Source organism: Ostrea edulis, chromosome 10 (genome assembly GCF_947568905.1).
Source record: "Ostrea edulis chromosome 10, xbOstEdul1.1, whole genome shotgun sequence".
Classification (NCBI taxonomy): domain Eukaryota; kingdom Metazoa; phylum Mollusca; class Bivalvia; order Ostreida; family Ostreidae; genus Ostrea; species Ostrea edulis.
In genome coordinates, this window is record NC_079173.1 from 18,431,057 (window position 1) to 18,445,959 (window position 14,903).

At 33.7% G+C, this 14,903-nt stretch overlaps 1 protein-coding gene across 2 annotated transcripts in view; it reads left to right on the plus strand.

Moving 5' to 3' along the window:
• Positions 1-5,134: 5,134 nt before the first annotated feature.
• The window catches only part of LOC125682897 (leucine-rich repeat-containing protein 15-like), a 334,249-nt gene continuing 324,480 nt past the window's right edge, over positions 5,135-14,903 (plus strand). For both annotated transcript variants that reach the window (XM_056152160.1, XM_056152161.1), the window contains exon 1: positions 5,135-5,346. In XM_056152160.1, coding sequence (XP_056008135.1) covers positions 5,168-5,346 — 179 coding nt within the window. In that variant the 5' untranslated portion in view covers positions 5,135-5,167. The remainder of the gene's footprint in view (positions 5,347-14,903) is intronic.

Genomic DNA, 14,903 nt, shown 5'->3' on the forward strand with positions numbered 1-14,903 from the left:
TCGAAGTCCTGCTTGCTATAAAACATTCAAAACCGTGTATGTTAAGCTCTTCAATGATTACAAATTTCTAACGATGGTGTTAGTTTTGATAGAACGACGTCATGACCATGATGAGGTTTTAAAGAGTGTTGTGAGATATTCAATGTCAGTTTAAGATGATTGTAAAAATTGCTCACTGTATACATCCATGTGATTAGGTTTATCCACTTTCTATCGTAAACACCCTTAACAAACACTAGGGAAGTATATAATATCTATTCTAAACATATCAAACAAAAACTACGAAAAGATGTATTTTTATTTTACGAAAGTGTATTATTTATGTTACGAAAAAAGAAAGCTGCATATTTCTATGTCAAATGACTTAAATGTTTTTATGCCAATATGTATTTATGTTGATGGATATTTGGATGGTACTTTGTGTTTCAGGAAGAGGGAAGTCAATAAACGCCTTTAGAATTTTTCGTATGTTAGCGGAAATTCCTGGTTATCATCATGACAATCATTATCAATAAAGGTGAAAGATCACTCCAACACAAGGAAGTTTACTGACAGTTTATCACACACCATGTCAACACGAAAACAACAGATAAACAACCTGGAAAATGAAAACAAAATGGAAAAAGACCGATGAAGCAAACACCATAACACGGAAACTTAAAGGACACATAACATGTATTTACCACATGATTCTGTTTGGCAAAAAGATGCTTAAGAACTGCACACAGAATGTTTTGCCCTCGTTTTATTTTTGTCGCTTTTGCCCTCGTTGTCAGTGGACAAATTTCTCTTTTGACACAACTCTGGCAACTGTGTCTAAGCGAATTTGAAAGGGGTGATACAGTTAGCAAATGCAGAAAGGCGAAAATAACACTGATCGAAAGCAGCCTGCATACTGTACAGTAAACATATATAATGAAATAAAAACTGAGAAAGTCTCGGGGATATACCACGATTTTAGATTTTCAATAAAGAGCAGATGATATTTCAATGAAAAAGTGAAAATAATAAACATAGATCAATTTCATAACATCTGTCGGCTGTTCACATCCGCCGCAATCCCTATGTCTTGATCAGGTAAACGGAGTATTTTGTGGTCAACATCAGTGTGTAAAGAACGGCCGCCATTGGTATGAAGCATGGGAGAAAGTACTTTCCCTAATAGCAGGTTATATTGATAAATGAGAACGTTTTAAGACCATTCATTTTGCAAAATGCTGACTTTAAATGAGAGTGTTGACTGTTCTAAGGTACGATTCAAATTGAATTTGACGATTTGATCAATCTAAATGAGCGTGTTTCTAGGCTTTGATTGGTGAAACTGATCTTTATAGAAATGAGGTAACCGTAAATTTGTGTGCACATCTGGATATATCTCTGGATACCAAATATGAACTTCAAGTCTATTATAGGTGCTCTTATCAACTTCCTGTCAACAAAATTTTAATGAAGCTTCAATTGCTATAAAAAACATTCGGAATATAACGTCCGTCGTGAAGAGATGAATAAAATCCATGTACGTTGAGACACTACAGTATAAGTACATATATCCGTGGTTTCCGCAACAATCCTATCGACCAATTTAGCTAATTGCGCTTTGTTGACATATTGTAATAAGTTTAATATTTGAGACTGCATTTCCGTCCGTTACAATTTAGAATAACAGGCAATTTGATATCCAATATGATACTTTCTGAGATTCTCGAAAAAAGTTGAAATGCAGTTTATATTAGACAAAGTGTCTTACGCTACTTCATAGCATATAAAATAAGCAAAATTTACCTTTATTCCTGAAAAAGAAATAATACTGAGAGAGAGAGAGAGAGAGATATCGCATTAAGTGTCAGCGTTCTTAGGTATAGCAATGAATACAAATACCTCTATCGATCTATATGTCTATTTATACATGCTACTTTATTCTAAATGTCAAATAAAACACCCGGATACTGTCATAATATGAGCTGATATTTTTAAAACTCCGTGTATGGTGTGTGGTGTATGGTGTAGTGTTACCTAGGTAACACATAATTTATTGTAGCTCTCTCTCTCTCTCTCTCTCTCTCTCTCTCTCTCTCTCTCTCTCCTTTTTATCACTATATGACACCTTTAAGAAAATTCATGAAATCATACTTATCTCTGTTCCCAACCATTATCATAGATCGATCATCATACTGCAATTTATTTATATTATGCTTGAAGAATTCGTTCTAGAATTTGAATTAAAATTATCTTGGTGATTTATTTGTACACATGAATGCAAGGTGAAGATAACGAACGGTATACATATATGCTTGCATGTGTTGGTAGTACATGGTATGATACCACTGATATCAATTTAATCAAATTCGACTTTAATAATAAAAAAAAAATCGAAAACAATAATCCATCCCATTTGTGCTATATTTTTAACCCCAGAACATACTCTTTTCAGATAGGGTAACGTTTGGAGAACTTTGCATTCAATGAAACAATCAACAGTGACTCTGTATTTGAGGAAAAACGATGGTATCCTCGATGGAGAAGAAAATGAGATTGAATTATGCGAATTCGACGTGCAATCAAATATTTGTATTTCAGAAAATTGCATGGATAGGATATGTATAAAGACCTGGGACGCTACATTTAACCATTTATCTTGATGTGTAGTGGCATTATTTCTGTTGCCTGCCTCACTTTTACTCTTATCAACAATACTCAATCGTTTGATCCTAGCATGTTTAAATCATTAAATAAGTGCTAACTGTCATTTCAGATTGGATGATAATAATATGGAGTGTGAATTATTTCACGAATGCTATATACTATAAGAAAACGCTAAACATATCTTATACATGCATCAAAACAACAGACCTGGAGAAAATAAATAAGTGGACAAGCATAAGTAATTACGCCACATAATGGCATTTCCCATCGTATCCCATTTTAACTTATAAACAATCCTTGCTATTTCAAATATTATCAAACGGAATTCGATGGAATAACCTAGCATACATAAGATATATTTACCATATGATATTGTTTTTGAAGTTTTAAGAAACGCATTTTTGCCTCGTTTTAATTTGGCCTCTTTTGCCTTCGTTGTCAATGGGCAAATTTAAAACAGGGCGAATCTGCTTCTCCTCTAATCGTTTTTGACAGAAATGTAAAAGAATTTAAAAGGGGCAAAACCTTCAACAAATACAGAAAGGCGAAAATAACACGGATCCAACTCAACCCCGCATATTGTATGGTAAACATTTATAATGAAATAACTAACACAAACCTGGAGGATACACCACAAGTTTACATGTTCAAACAGATGATGTTTCAATGAAAAGGTGAAAATAACCAAGATTTATCAATCTTAGAGCTCCTGTCGACTGTTCACACCCACCGCAATCCCTATATTTTAATCAGGTAAACGGATTTATCTGTAGTCAACATCAGTGTGCAAAGAATTGCCTCAATGGGTATGAAATATGTGACAGTGTTTTACCCAATATTATGGTGTATTGGTAAATCAGAATGTTTAAAGGTAAGAAAGTTTGCAAAATGCTGACTTTCAACTGCAGTGTTAAATGCTATAAACAAAGATATCCGTTTGCCCGTTTTAAGAATGACATAGAATTGAAAAGAAATTAGAATATTGGATATCAGACATGGATTTCAAGTCTATTGTATTTGCTTCTTATCAACTTCATTGAAACAATTTTAATGAAGCTTTGATTGGTATAAAACATTCGGAATACAACGTCCATAGTGAAGAGATTAATAAGTTCCGAGTACTTTCAGACACTACAATAAAAGTACATATATCCGTGTTTTCCATAACAATCGTTTTCGATAATTTAGCTAACTGCGCTTTGTTGGCATATTGTGATATAAATATTTTTTGATATTGCACTTCCGTCCGTTACAATATAGAATAACAGTCAATTTAACGTTTAATATCATACTTTCTGAGATTCTCGAATAGGGTTACGATGCAGTTTATGATAGACAGATTGCCCTAAGTTACTTCATAGCATATACCATCAGCAAAAATTACCTTCATTCCTGAAAAAGAAATAATACTGTGATAAGCACTTATATGAGAGAGAGAGAGAGAGAGAGAGAGAGAGGAGAGAGAGAGAGAGAGAGAGAGAGAGAGAGGAGAGAGAGAGAGAGAGAGAGAGAGAGAGAGAGAGAGAGAGAGAGAGAGAGAGTTGTCACATTAAATGTCTGTTAAATTTGTGTATAGCAATGAATGCACATCTATCTATCGATCTGTATGTATATTTATACATGCTACTTCATTCTAAATATTAAAACACCTGGATACTGTCATAATTTGAGTTGATATCTTTAACATTTCGTGTTTAACAAATGAAACACCCAATTTCCTTTGTTACTGTTGTAAAACCTGGACGAATATAAAGTCATTTTTCTTCAAATGAATTAAAGCACATTGTATGTTTAGAGCGCAAAAGCACATGGTATGTTTAAAGACTAAGTAATTATATTGATGGGAACGTTAACTCCGGACTATCTGTGTCGCTTTCGTTATGTGCGTGTCTGGTTACTTCTTGAAGACGGTTCCATCTGAATGCACATAATTACTGTATATCACGAAATTAACTCGCGGAGGTAATTTACGATATATTCGCTGAAACAAAATTTCCGCGAATTCAACATTCAGTGAATTAATATTTCATATTGATACGAAATTGGGTTCAGGGTATTAAGATTTGGTTTTCCGTGAATTAAACCGACCGCGATTTTTTGCGAAATGAAAAAAAAATTGCAATTTTTTTAACCTACTATACAGTAAATCCTTAGTATTTTCTGCTGATTTTGCAAGTTTTACTCTCTGCTTTAACACTAAAGATTTACAAACATACATTCTGAATAGAGAAGGAGAATGGGTTGATTCCTTTATATTATCTCCTATCCAGTGTTGAATATCTACCACTGCACAAATTATTATAAGGCAAAAATTCCAAGTATTTTCTTGGATATTCCCGATATTTGTTTTAATGGACACGGATATGCATATGCTGACACGAGATCAGATGACGTACGTCCTTGCGTTAGAGACAGGGTCCATAATGACTCAGCTCTTGTACTAACAAGGAAGAAAAGGTTGAATAGCTATAGTTTAATGAGATTAGATAAATTAAACTGTCCATTACATACATATGTAATAACTATGCGGCTGGTGGTTCGGGTGTCTGTTGTGCTCTCTGTGCTTTACAGCCAGGGGACGAACGCCTGTCCTGACGAGTGTTACTGTGAACAGTCATCTTACTGTAATGGGACTTCTGTACATTGTGGTTCTAGAGGACTGAGCGGAGTACCAACTAACATCCCCACGGACACTTGTTATATGTAAGTTATTCGAAGCATCTTAGAAAGTATAACACATGTTAACAAGGTTAAATAGTTGTTATAGAGCTATATTAATTGTGTTATTGCATTATGGGAACATTTTTTTTCGTAAATGAAATCCCGCAATTAACAAATACATGTGATATAAAAACATCAGCGTTATAAGACACGTATTTTTAATTCTAACAAATGATATAAATAGTCAGTGTTTGAAGACACGCCTTTAAAAAAAAGAATGCATTGGGATCTATACACTGCGTTCAATGAATTCTATCAGCGTACTGAGGTTGTCGTTAAACGTCATTTCTAGGTTCATTTAAGAAATAAGGATAGCACATTCCGGTGTGAAGCATCACACTTAGGGGCCCGTGTTTGGCCAACTCTCTATTCTGGATTTATGAGATTAATCACTGTTCGTTATCTCCACCTTTCACAGTTCATACCTAAATTGTTTTCTAAAATGAAATTTCTTTTTTATATTTACGTTTTCCTCTCACCTCTGTCCGACTTCTTATACACAGTATATATATCAAATATATATACGTTCATACTTGCTTTACTAAGAATTAAATTGCGTTTGTGAATATTTGTTTATCATTACATTTTGTAAATATACCAAAGGCAAAAACATCGGAAAGGTAATGATGCCAAAGTGATAAGTATTAGTTGGAATGTAGATTCGTTGTAATGCTACACATGCTCATCAATTATGCAGTACTTATGCAGTACTTTTCGGGTTGCGAAATCTAAAACTCAGATAAGATACAGTACGAATCTATATCGATGGCCTCAAAAACGCAGACGCTTCTCCATAAATGTCAAAATACGGACACTTCCATATTGTTTAAAAACGAGTGAACATAATGAGGATGGTGAACTTGTTTTGCATTGTCAAATCTGTAGTTTGATTCTGCTTGTATTGTGCAAGGTGGATGACCTGTATAATTTAATAAATGATATAATTTATATGTATAAATTAATAATTAATGTATAATTTATAAAAACACGGAACACTAGACATACCAAAGGAAGGATCAGGTGCTTAGGAAGAATTAACAACCCGCGTTAACTGACCACAACCGCCATGAGACCTATGTCTTCATCAGGTAAACGGAGTTAACTATAGTCAAAATCAGAATGTAAAGAGCGGTATATATTGCTATGAAATACGTTAGACAGCATTCGATAAAGTAGTAGTTCGTATTTGCAAATTTACCATTATGACAATCATAAAATTCGCAAAATGTTGACTTTAAAGAAGACTATATTGAGAATCGATAAATGAAATGTCGTCGACATATATAAACGACGAAATAATGGTCACATCAGGATGTTTTTCCATTGCCACAGAAGATGAAATTAAAACCAATATACTAGTTGATGGATTTCAGTTTTACACATTATGATAATATCTTATTAGTGTAGCCTGACATGGGGTAATGGTAATGTGCAATGGTTATGTAAGGACGGCCAATTTCACTGTAATGGGGTGTAATGGGTTTTGTTACATTGCAAGAAATGTTAATCTAATATATTAGTTGTAGAAAATATATTGTTTTGCTCATTCCAGTATACCCATCACATTTACATTACGTCAAATATTTGATGATATGTTGGAGGTTTAGATCAATTCATTATATTAGTGATTGATTTTTAGATTTTTAGACTTTATGAACAAAACGCTTAACTTCATGGCTATTGTCTTTAATAGTTAAAAGCATTTATTGAACCACATTTTAGTTCTAATACCTATGGTAAACCAACACAAAATATTTATTGAATGTTTATCTAGGGTTATTTGTAAGGTTTCAAAGTAGACTGTTGTGAACTGTTTTCAGAAATTCTATCTATATTCTTCTTTCTATCTGAGTGAAAGGTGAAGATAATGAAGAGTATCAATCTCATAACTCCTGTAAGCAATATAAAATAAAGAGTTGGGCAAACACAGACCCATGGATATACTTGTTAGAGCCAATGAACACATACTTTCAACAAAAATGGAAAAGGGAAACATTCTTATTAAGTGATCATTCATCTAAAATAATCTCTGATTCCACGCACAAGTACTCTGAAGTTGAAATAAAAAATATGCTACAGTTTCTCTTTGACAATATCTTCGTGGTCTTCGGTGAGGAAGTTTTCCAATAGTCTGGTGGAATTCCCATTGGTTTGAATCGTGATCCTTTGTTAGCTAATGTGTTTCTATATTCATATACAACATAATTTATTCTGCGTATATTCAGTTGTTAAATCGAGACAAGCTACTAACAAACAAGTTGATGGTACAATGATTTCAACATTCTCGATTGAAGATAACATTTTGCAAATGTTGTGGTCATTATAGCGATCTAGTTCGTTAATACAACCTATCATTGGGTCAAATGCTTTCTGACGTGTTTTATACCGATTGTTAGACCGTTCTTGGTACACTGATTTTGACTACGGATAACTCCATTTACCTGGTCAGAATATAGGGCTCACGGCATGTGTGACCGGTTGACAGGGGATGTTTACTCCTCCTAGGCACCTGATTCTACCCCTGGTGTGTCCAGGGGTCCGTGTTTGCCAAACTATCTATTTTGTATTGCTTATAGGAGTTGATATTGATCACTGTTCGTTATAGTCGCCTGTTTTAGCCAGTTAATGTTACCAACTATAGTACTAGTGATAGAAAAGAAAGCTGACCACATCAGCACTGCTATATTTTAAAGCTGGATAAATTTTCCTTTTCCAATTGTTGAAAGTTCAAATTTTAGGAGAATTGTTGGAAAATTGGACCGACCCCTGATATCAGATGCCCAGTCTTAAATGTCTTTCAAAGAAATCATTCGTGAGAAATATATGGAGGTAAAAGGGAATCTTAAAATTCCACTTTCTCAAACCAAAAGCATATACTTAACTATGGATTTGCCGTCATATAGACATATAGAAGCTTTCATAGGAATTACTTGCTATTTCATTATATATTGGACAATTTATTCTGTAACATTATGCTGCAAACTGTTTAAAGAGAAACATTCTGCAGAAAAGACCCGCGGAGATTAGAAACAAACACTTGCAGTTTGATATTGGAAACAAAATGTGCACCATAGTTACTGAAAATCACTCAAATATGGTTAACATATATAAGATTTTCTGGCCTGGTTTTCATTTTGACAATGAAGATGAGTCTGAAGATAATGATAATGCATGGGGCAACAATAAGGGGATGCCTCCTCCTCCTAGGCACCTGATCCCATCTCTGGTGCTTGTCTAACTATCTATTTTGTATTGTTTATATGATATTGATCATTGGTCGTTATTTTCACCTTTAATGGATGACACAGAAAATGAGGACAAGGAAGATAATATTGAACACTTGCCAAAACATTCTAAATGCGCACTTCCTGTAGGGGGTTCTTAAGAATGGTTTGAAGAATTGTTCTTTTTATTTAAACAATATAATTGCCAAAGCATCTCAAATTGTTAACTTTGTCAGGAGATCAATTCATGCATCAGAGTATTTATAATATGAATGAAGATAACAGGGCTCAAATGCAATCAAGTGGGACTCTCAGCTGAAAATGATCAGATCCGTCTTGAAGAGAAACTCAACAATATAAATAGTTCCTTGCATCAAATGAGCGTAATATATTTAAGGACTTAATTAACATCCATCCTCGACCCATTTGAATACGAAACACTTCTGATACAAGGAAATGAAAGTGTTAGTCTTACTATTCCGTTCATTCTTGAACTTAAACACCAAGTCCATGCAAATATTTTATCTTTAGTGTACAATAACAAAATGATGAGCGCATCGAAATAATCTTTGTCATTGCTACTTTCTGTGTTTGAATATCGGTATTTCATTTTAGTTGCAGTATTAAATCCAAAATTCTAGATAAGGCGGTGTTAGCCTCAGTAAATCAATAGCTAGTAAAAACGAAACATTGAAATATGCAGTTCTATCTCAGGAAAATTATAATAACGAAGAAGCCGATGAAGAACAATTACTTCCGCCAAAGAGAGTTTAGAAATATTTCTTCAGATTTATGTCTCAGTCAACTATTGAGATAATTCGAGATAAGTCTGGAGTGTCAGGAATTGATAGATATCTGTCTGAGCCATGTATTGATATGCATGATAGTGTTGTAAAATTCTGGAAAGACAATAATTGTAGATATCTAATACAACATTGAGATACCTAGCTATTCCTGCCACTTGCGTTCAGTATTGAATGAAAGATATACAGAACAAGTCAATGTTTTCTGAAATATTGATGACAAAATGCAATAAATAACTTAGATACATTTCTGAAATTCATTGATATGCTGTGTTTATACTACTGTATCTTTTAATTCATAAATCCAGTGTAAATAAATATTTTTCAACCATTTGTTTAGTATCAGTATGATATGTAATGTGTAATGCAATGTACTTTCAATTACATTTCAAAAGTATATCAGATCGCGCACTTTGTCGATAGTTGATTGTTGCACTTGAAATATCAATTAGAATGATTATTTATGTGATAAAACGATATTGTGTAGATATATTTGTCTATTCTCATACTGATATTGTATATATTTTCCTAATGTATTTTGAATGCGGAAACCTCATAATAATACAAAACCAGATCATATGAATTTGCTCCAACAGATGTAATTAAAACCAAATGATGGTTTTCATTTTCATATATCATAATACATGTACAGCATAATTGTAGCGTTGATCAATAAAGGTGAATCAATATATCTTTATCATTTAGAGAACTGAGCTACGATAGCGTAACAACGCTAAAGAATGGGGTGTATGATGTTTATTATCACACTACTACTATCTCAATTGACAGACCCTGAGGCGTACTACTACACCAGTGAAAGGGTGAACGAACGTTGAACGGTTTTGTTTAGAAAAAAAAGTTAATGGGTTTAAACGGTGCGGTTTTCAGCGAGAACGGACGGTTTCTAACGGAAACGGAACGCTTTGGGATTGGGAATGAACGGTTCTCATCGGGGATGGAACGCTTTGTTCAAATATAGGAGCAAGCGTTTTGGCCTCGATTTCAAATTATACATTTTGGACACTTTTGGTACTCTTTATTCATACATAGGTATTGTAGGGAACAATATATTACTTGCCACACTGAAAGTTTAATATTTTTATTGAAATCATGAACACTGAAGGGAAGGGAATTGAAGTTAATTAATATTACAAGTATACGTGCCTTAAATTTCACATTGGGCTATTTATATTTATGTAATGTAATCAATAGACAACAACTTCAAACTTTCACCAACAAAAAATACAAATCGAATTGCGTCAATTCAGGCTTTGTTCGCTGTCCCTATCATAATATTGTCACCCTTTACTGATGAAATGTTATATTTTTTCGATTATTTGAAACACAGAAAGGTATTTACACAGGTGATTTTAAAGAGGAATTTAGTTTGTACATGATTGCATTGCATGCATTTTTGTAACCTTTAATCAATGCTCATATACTATACAAATGTACATTACAGTTAATATAACGTGCCAACCCATTTGAAATTTTCATCATATCCACATTCAGAATAAATGTATCCAAAACGAGATGGATATATGTGCATCAAAGGGAAAGATAACAAACAATGATCAACCTCATAACTCTTAGAAACAATACAAAAAGATAAATGGGGAAATACGGACCTCTGGACAACCAGAGGTGGGATCAGGTACCTAGGAGGAGTAAGCATCCCCAGTGGACCGGTCACACCCGCCTTGAGTCCTTGATAAGGTAAAAGGAGTTATTCGTAGGCAAAATCAGAAAACCAAGAACAGTCAAAAAAACGGTATGAAACACACTAAACACCATTTGATTCAATGCTAGGTTGAATTTGCAAACTAGATCGTTATAACGACCATATAATTTGCAAAATGCTGACTTTAAACGAGACTGTTGAAACCTCTATACCATCAAGTTGTCTCAATTTAAAAATTTACCATAAGGAGAACAAGTATTGCGTATCGAATTTAATGATAATTGATAATAAAGGATTCTAATTTCAAAACCAGTGTAATTAATTATCTTCAATAGAAATAATTCATTTTGCGTTTAAGTCAGATTGGGGAATACCCCCATTGTTTCAGTATCACGGTGACTTTTGAAGTTGTTTGATGGTATCTGTAAATGTACGAATTCCATACACCTACATTAAAAGGCTTTGACGAAACCTGCCAAATCTAAAGAGGGATATCAAGAAAGCCAATTTCATCTGAAACGGGGACCTATAGTATGTACACTGTGACCACTCACCCATAGACTGGTACACGTGTACCGTTACATTAGCAACTCTTAGTGTCTCGATCACCTTATAACTTCTTTTGAAGACGACACCACACCAGTTGAATTCATTTTATTTTCCCAACATTTTCACTATTTTGAAATATGTCAAACTCCCATTAGTCAAAGAGTTATGTGCACTTACAACAGCTCTTATAATTTGATATTTTGTTTGTTTAGAAATCCCCTATTGACAACATTGATGATAATGATAATAGCAATGATGATAAAAGAATCACCACTGCACGAAACTTTTCTTTTAATCAACAGTAGCATTGCTGCTATTTAATTATTGGTTTCAAAATGATAAGCCCAGTGCACAAATTTTCTTATTCAGTATGTTGGTGTTCGTTCAGAATCTTAATGGAAGTAAATTTGCCGTTTATCCCAAATTAAAATATATCCTTTCATGTCGTGATGAGCTGGTGATTTGTCTGTAAACTCTTACGGATTTGAACTGTAGAATTATCCACCTTTGTATAACTTTAAAATATGTTCAATCAGAAGCTGTAGTCTACTATCTGGACCAAGCGCCATATTGACCTACAATATGAAACTGACGCACAGTTCCGAATGGCTATTCGGCAACGAAAACTATGAGGGAACGAATGCTTTGGTCTGGAAACGGAACGTTTTGGGTCCGAAATGGAACGTTAAACGGTTTAAACGGAAGGGTTTAATATGGGAACGGTTCAAATGGTGCAGTAATATGCTTCAGGATCGGTATCTAGTATTGTTGTTTTGTCGAAGTCGTTTTCTTGACATAGTTTACAGTAAGCAATACATAGCATCATGGTGCGACGTTATAATCAAGCATGCGCAGTACATGTCATATATTACCATATGATTATATGAACATGCTTAAAGTTAATGTGATCAATCTTATTCACAAATCTCTATTGGCACAGGCATTTTTCATGTACAATATTTTGCTTAAAGCTTGTATTCACCAGTGAATTGCATATGGGACCAGTATCGGTGACATTAGTGATAAACCGCGATTTCCTTATTAATCACTTGGATTATATAAATAAACAACACACTACCTTTAAAGTAATTAGATTTCTTTACTTTCATCGAAAAATTCCAATTCCATGGGTATGTCAATTGAATATATATTTGTAACAAAAACATGTCACTTTGTATTCCTAAAACGTTGACGTCACCTATTCCGGTGACCATTGTTAATATAGGTTTGCAAAAAGTATGTAACTGTAAAAATGTATATACAGGTGGAATGTACAACTAAACGTCAATTGATAAAATAACATAGTGTAGACTTTAAACTTTAAACTTTTAGTATGCAAGGTGAAGATAACGAACAGTGATCAATCTCATAACTCCTACAAGCAATACAAAATAGATAGTTGGGCTTTATATTGATTTGAAGGTTTGCTTGCAAAAGTAATAAGTAAATAGACTTATTTTTGGATTGCCCAAGTTGATATTTTTCTCATACTCTCCTTCTAGCAGTTGATTAACGGAAAAAAAAGACTTGTTCTACATGTGTATGTTTGAAAACAATACAGTGAATTTGATGACGTAATCAAAATCCGGAAGAGACAACACGCACACGTAAACAAAAGGTTATTGATTCTGGTCAATCATTGTAATAAGGACAGTCGACGATATTTTTGTTTATGGTCTAGTTATTTTGCAAAATGAGGCAAAATCAACGAAAGTAAAGTACTTCTGAATTGTTATGACAACGGCATTGGGCACATTTAATGGCACCTGTGATTTTATTTTTCGGCTAATCTCTTCAGAAATATTTGCATATAAGCTATCCCTGTTGTAATCACGATCGCAGCGTAAATTCAATGCTACATCATCTTTGAACGCTACCCATCAAGAACATGATGATTTCCGACAAACACCTATGTATCAAATGAAGAATTCCAGTTAATTTAAAGACTTTAACCAGCTCAACATATCCAAATCAAAATTAATGAATTTCTACTTTCACTTTGGAAAAGGGACATAACCTGTCTTGATCATGAATATACTTGGAAAACGCATTACAGTCAAGAGTCGAGGTGATATAGATTTTTAAAAAAAACTCGCATAATTTCACAATAGCGCAAGTTTTAAAATCAATTTACTTTCTTAAAATGAAATCTGACATCTCTAATTTTTTATATGTAATACTGGTAGATACGATCTACCTGTGGTTATGTTTCTGCACAAATTTTAAACAAATTCTTTCATTTTTAGTCAATTGTTTTGGTATTTGAGGGCATATGTTTCGTGTCAAGGGGTTGCAGGAAATCGATTTTATTTTTTAAACATTACACACAACATAGCTTAATGAAACAAATGAAAAATGAATACACACATTTTTATAAATGAAAATTCATCATTTGTTGAGGCTCACGTCTTTGCACAAAGTCGGATGTCTAATTATCATGGAAACACGAATCAAATCACATTTTTAAAGGTGCCATTATATGTATACTTTGTGTAAAATTTCGACAAACTCCGTGTCCGTCGTTTTCCACATGTTTTGATGCTTACAGAAAATAACACTTAAGTTTATGTAAATGCGTTCGTCCGAGATCTGTTGATGAACCTCCTTTAAGAAATTATCTTTGTCAATGACAACATTAGTAGAACTTTTGTCTGCCTTTTTAATGGCAATATTATCCCGGTTTGTTAATGGTTGCAATGCCGACCTTTCTTCTTTGTTTAGATTGTCTCGGGTTAAATCTGGCTTTGAAAGGATTTTGTCTATTTCTTTATCCACTACATCAATAAGACTCCAAAAACACAACATTTGCCTAGAGGTGGTTCCCAAGTGTTTCTGGGTCTGTGGAGAGGTTGCTACATTAAATTGTCAGCTGCATCTTGGGGTTGGGGGAGGCTCTGTTATATTAGAAGTCCTTGCGGGAGAAATGTTCCTTAAGCTACAGTCGGCCGGAGACTGTTCTAGTATCCTCTATCATTTGTTGATCAATGAATTCACATAACATGTCCATTCATAACTCAGGTCCACAAATTAGATCACCTCATTTATAGTTTACTTTATTGTCAGATTATTTTTTAAAAAAAATTAGAAATGTGATATGTTTGAAAAGATTGCAAAACCATTCAGAATCTCCCCCATGCACCACAGAATATAACGGCATTTTCATTTAAGAGTCCATTTTAATTCTGTGATTTATAGAATGTTTCATAGCTTGAAAATTGAAAATAAGTTGCGTGCTTTAAACAAATTCATGATCCGTTCATATTCAATATGAACGGATTGTGT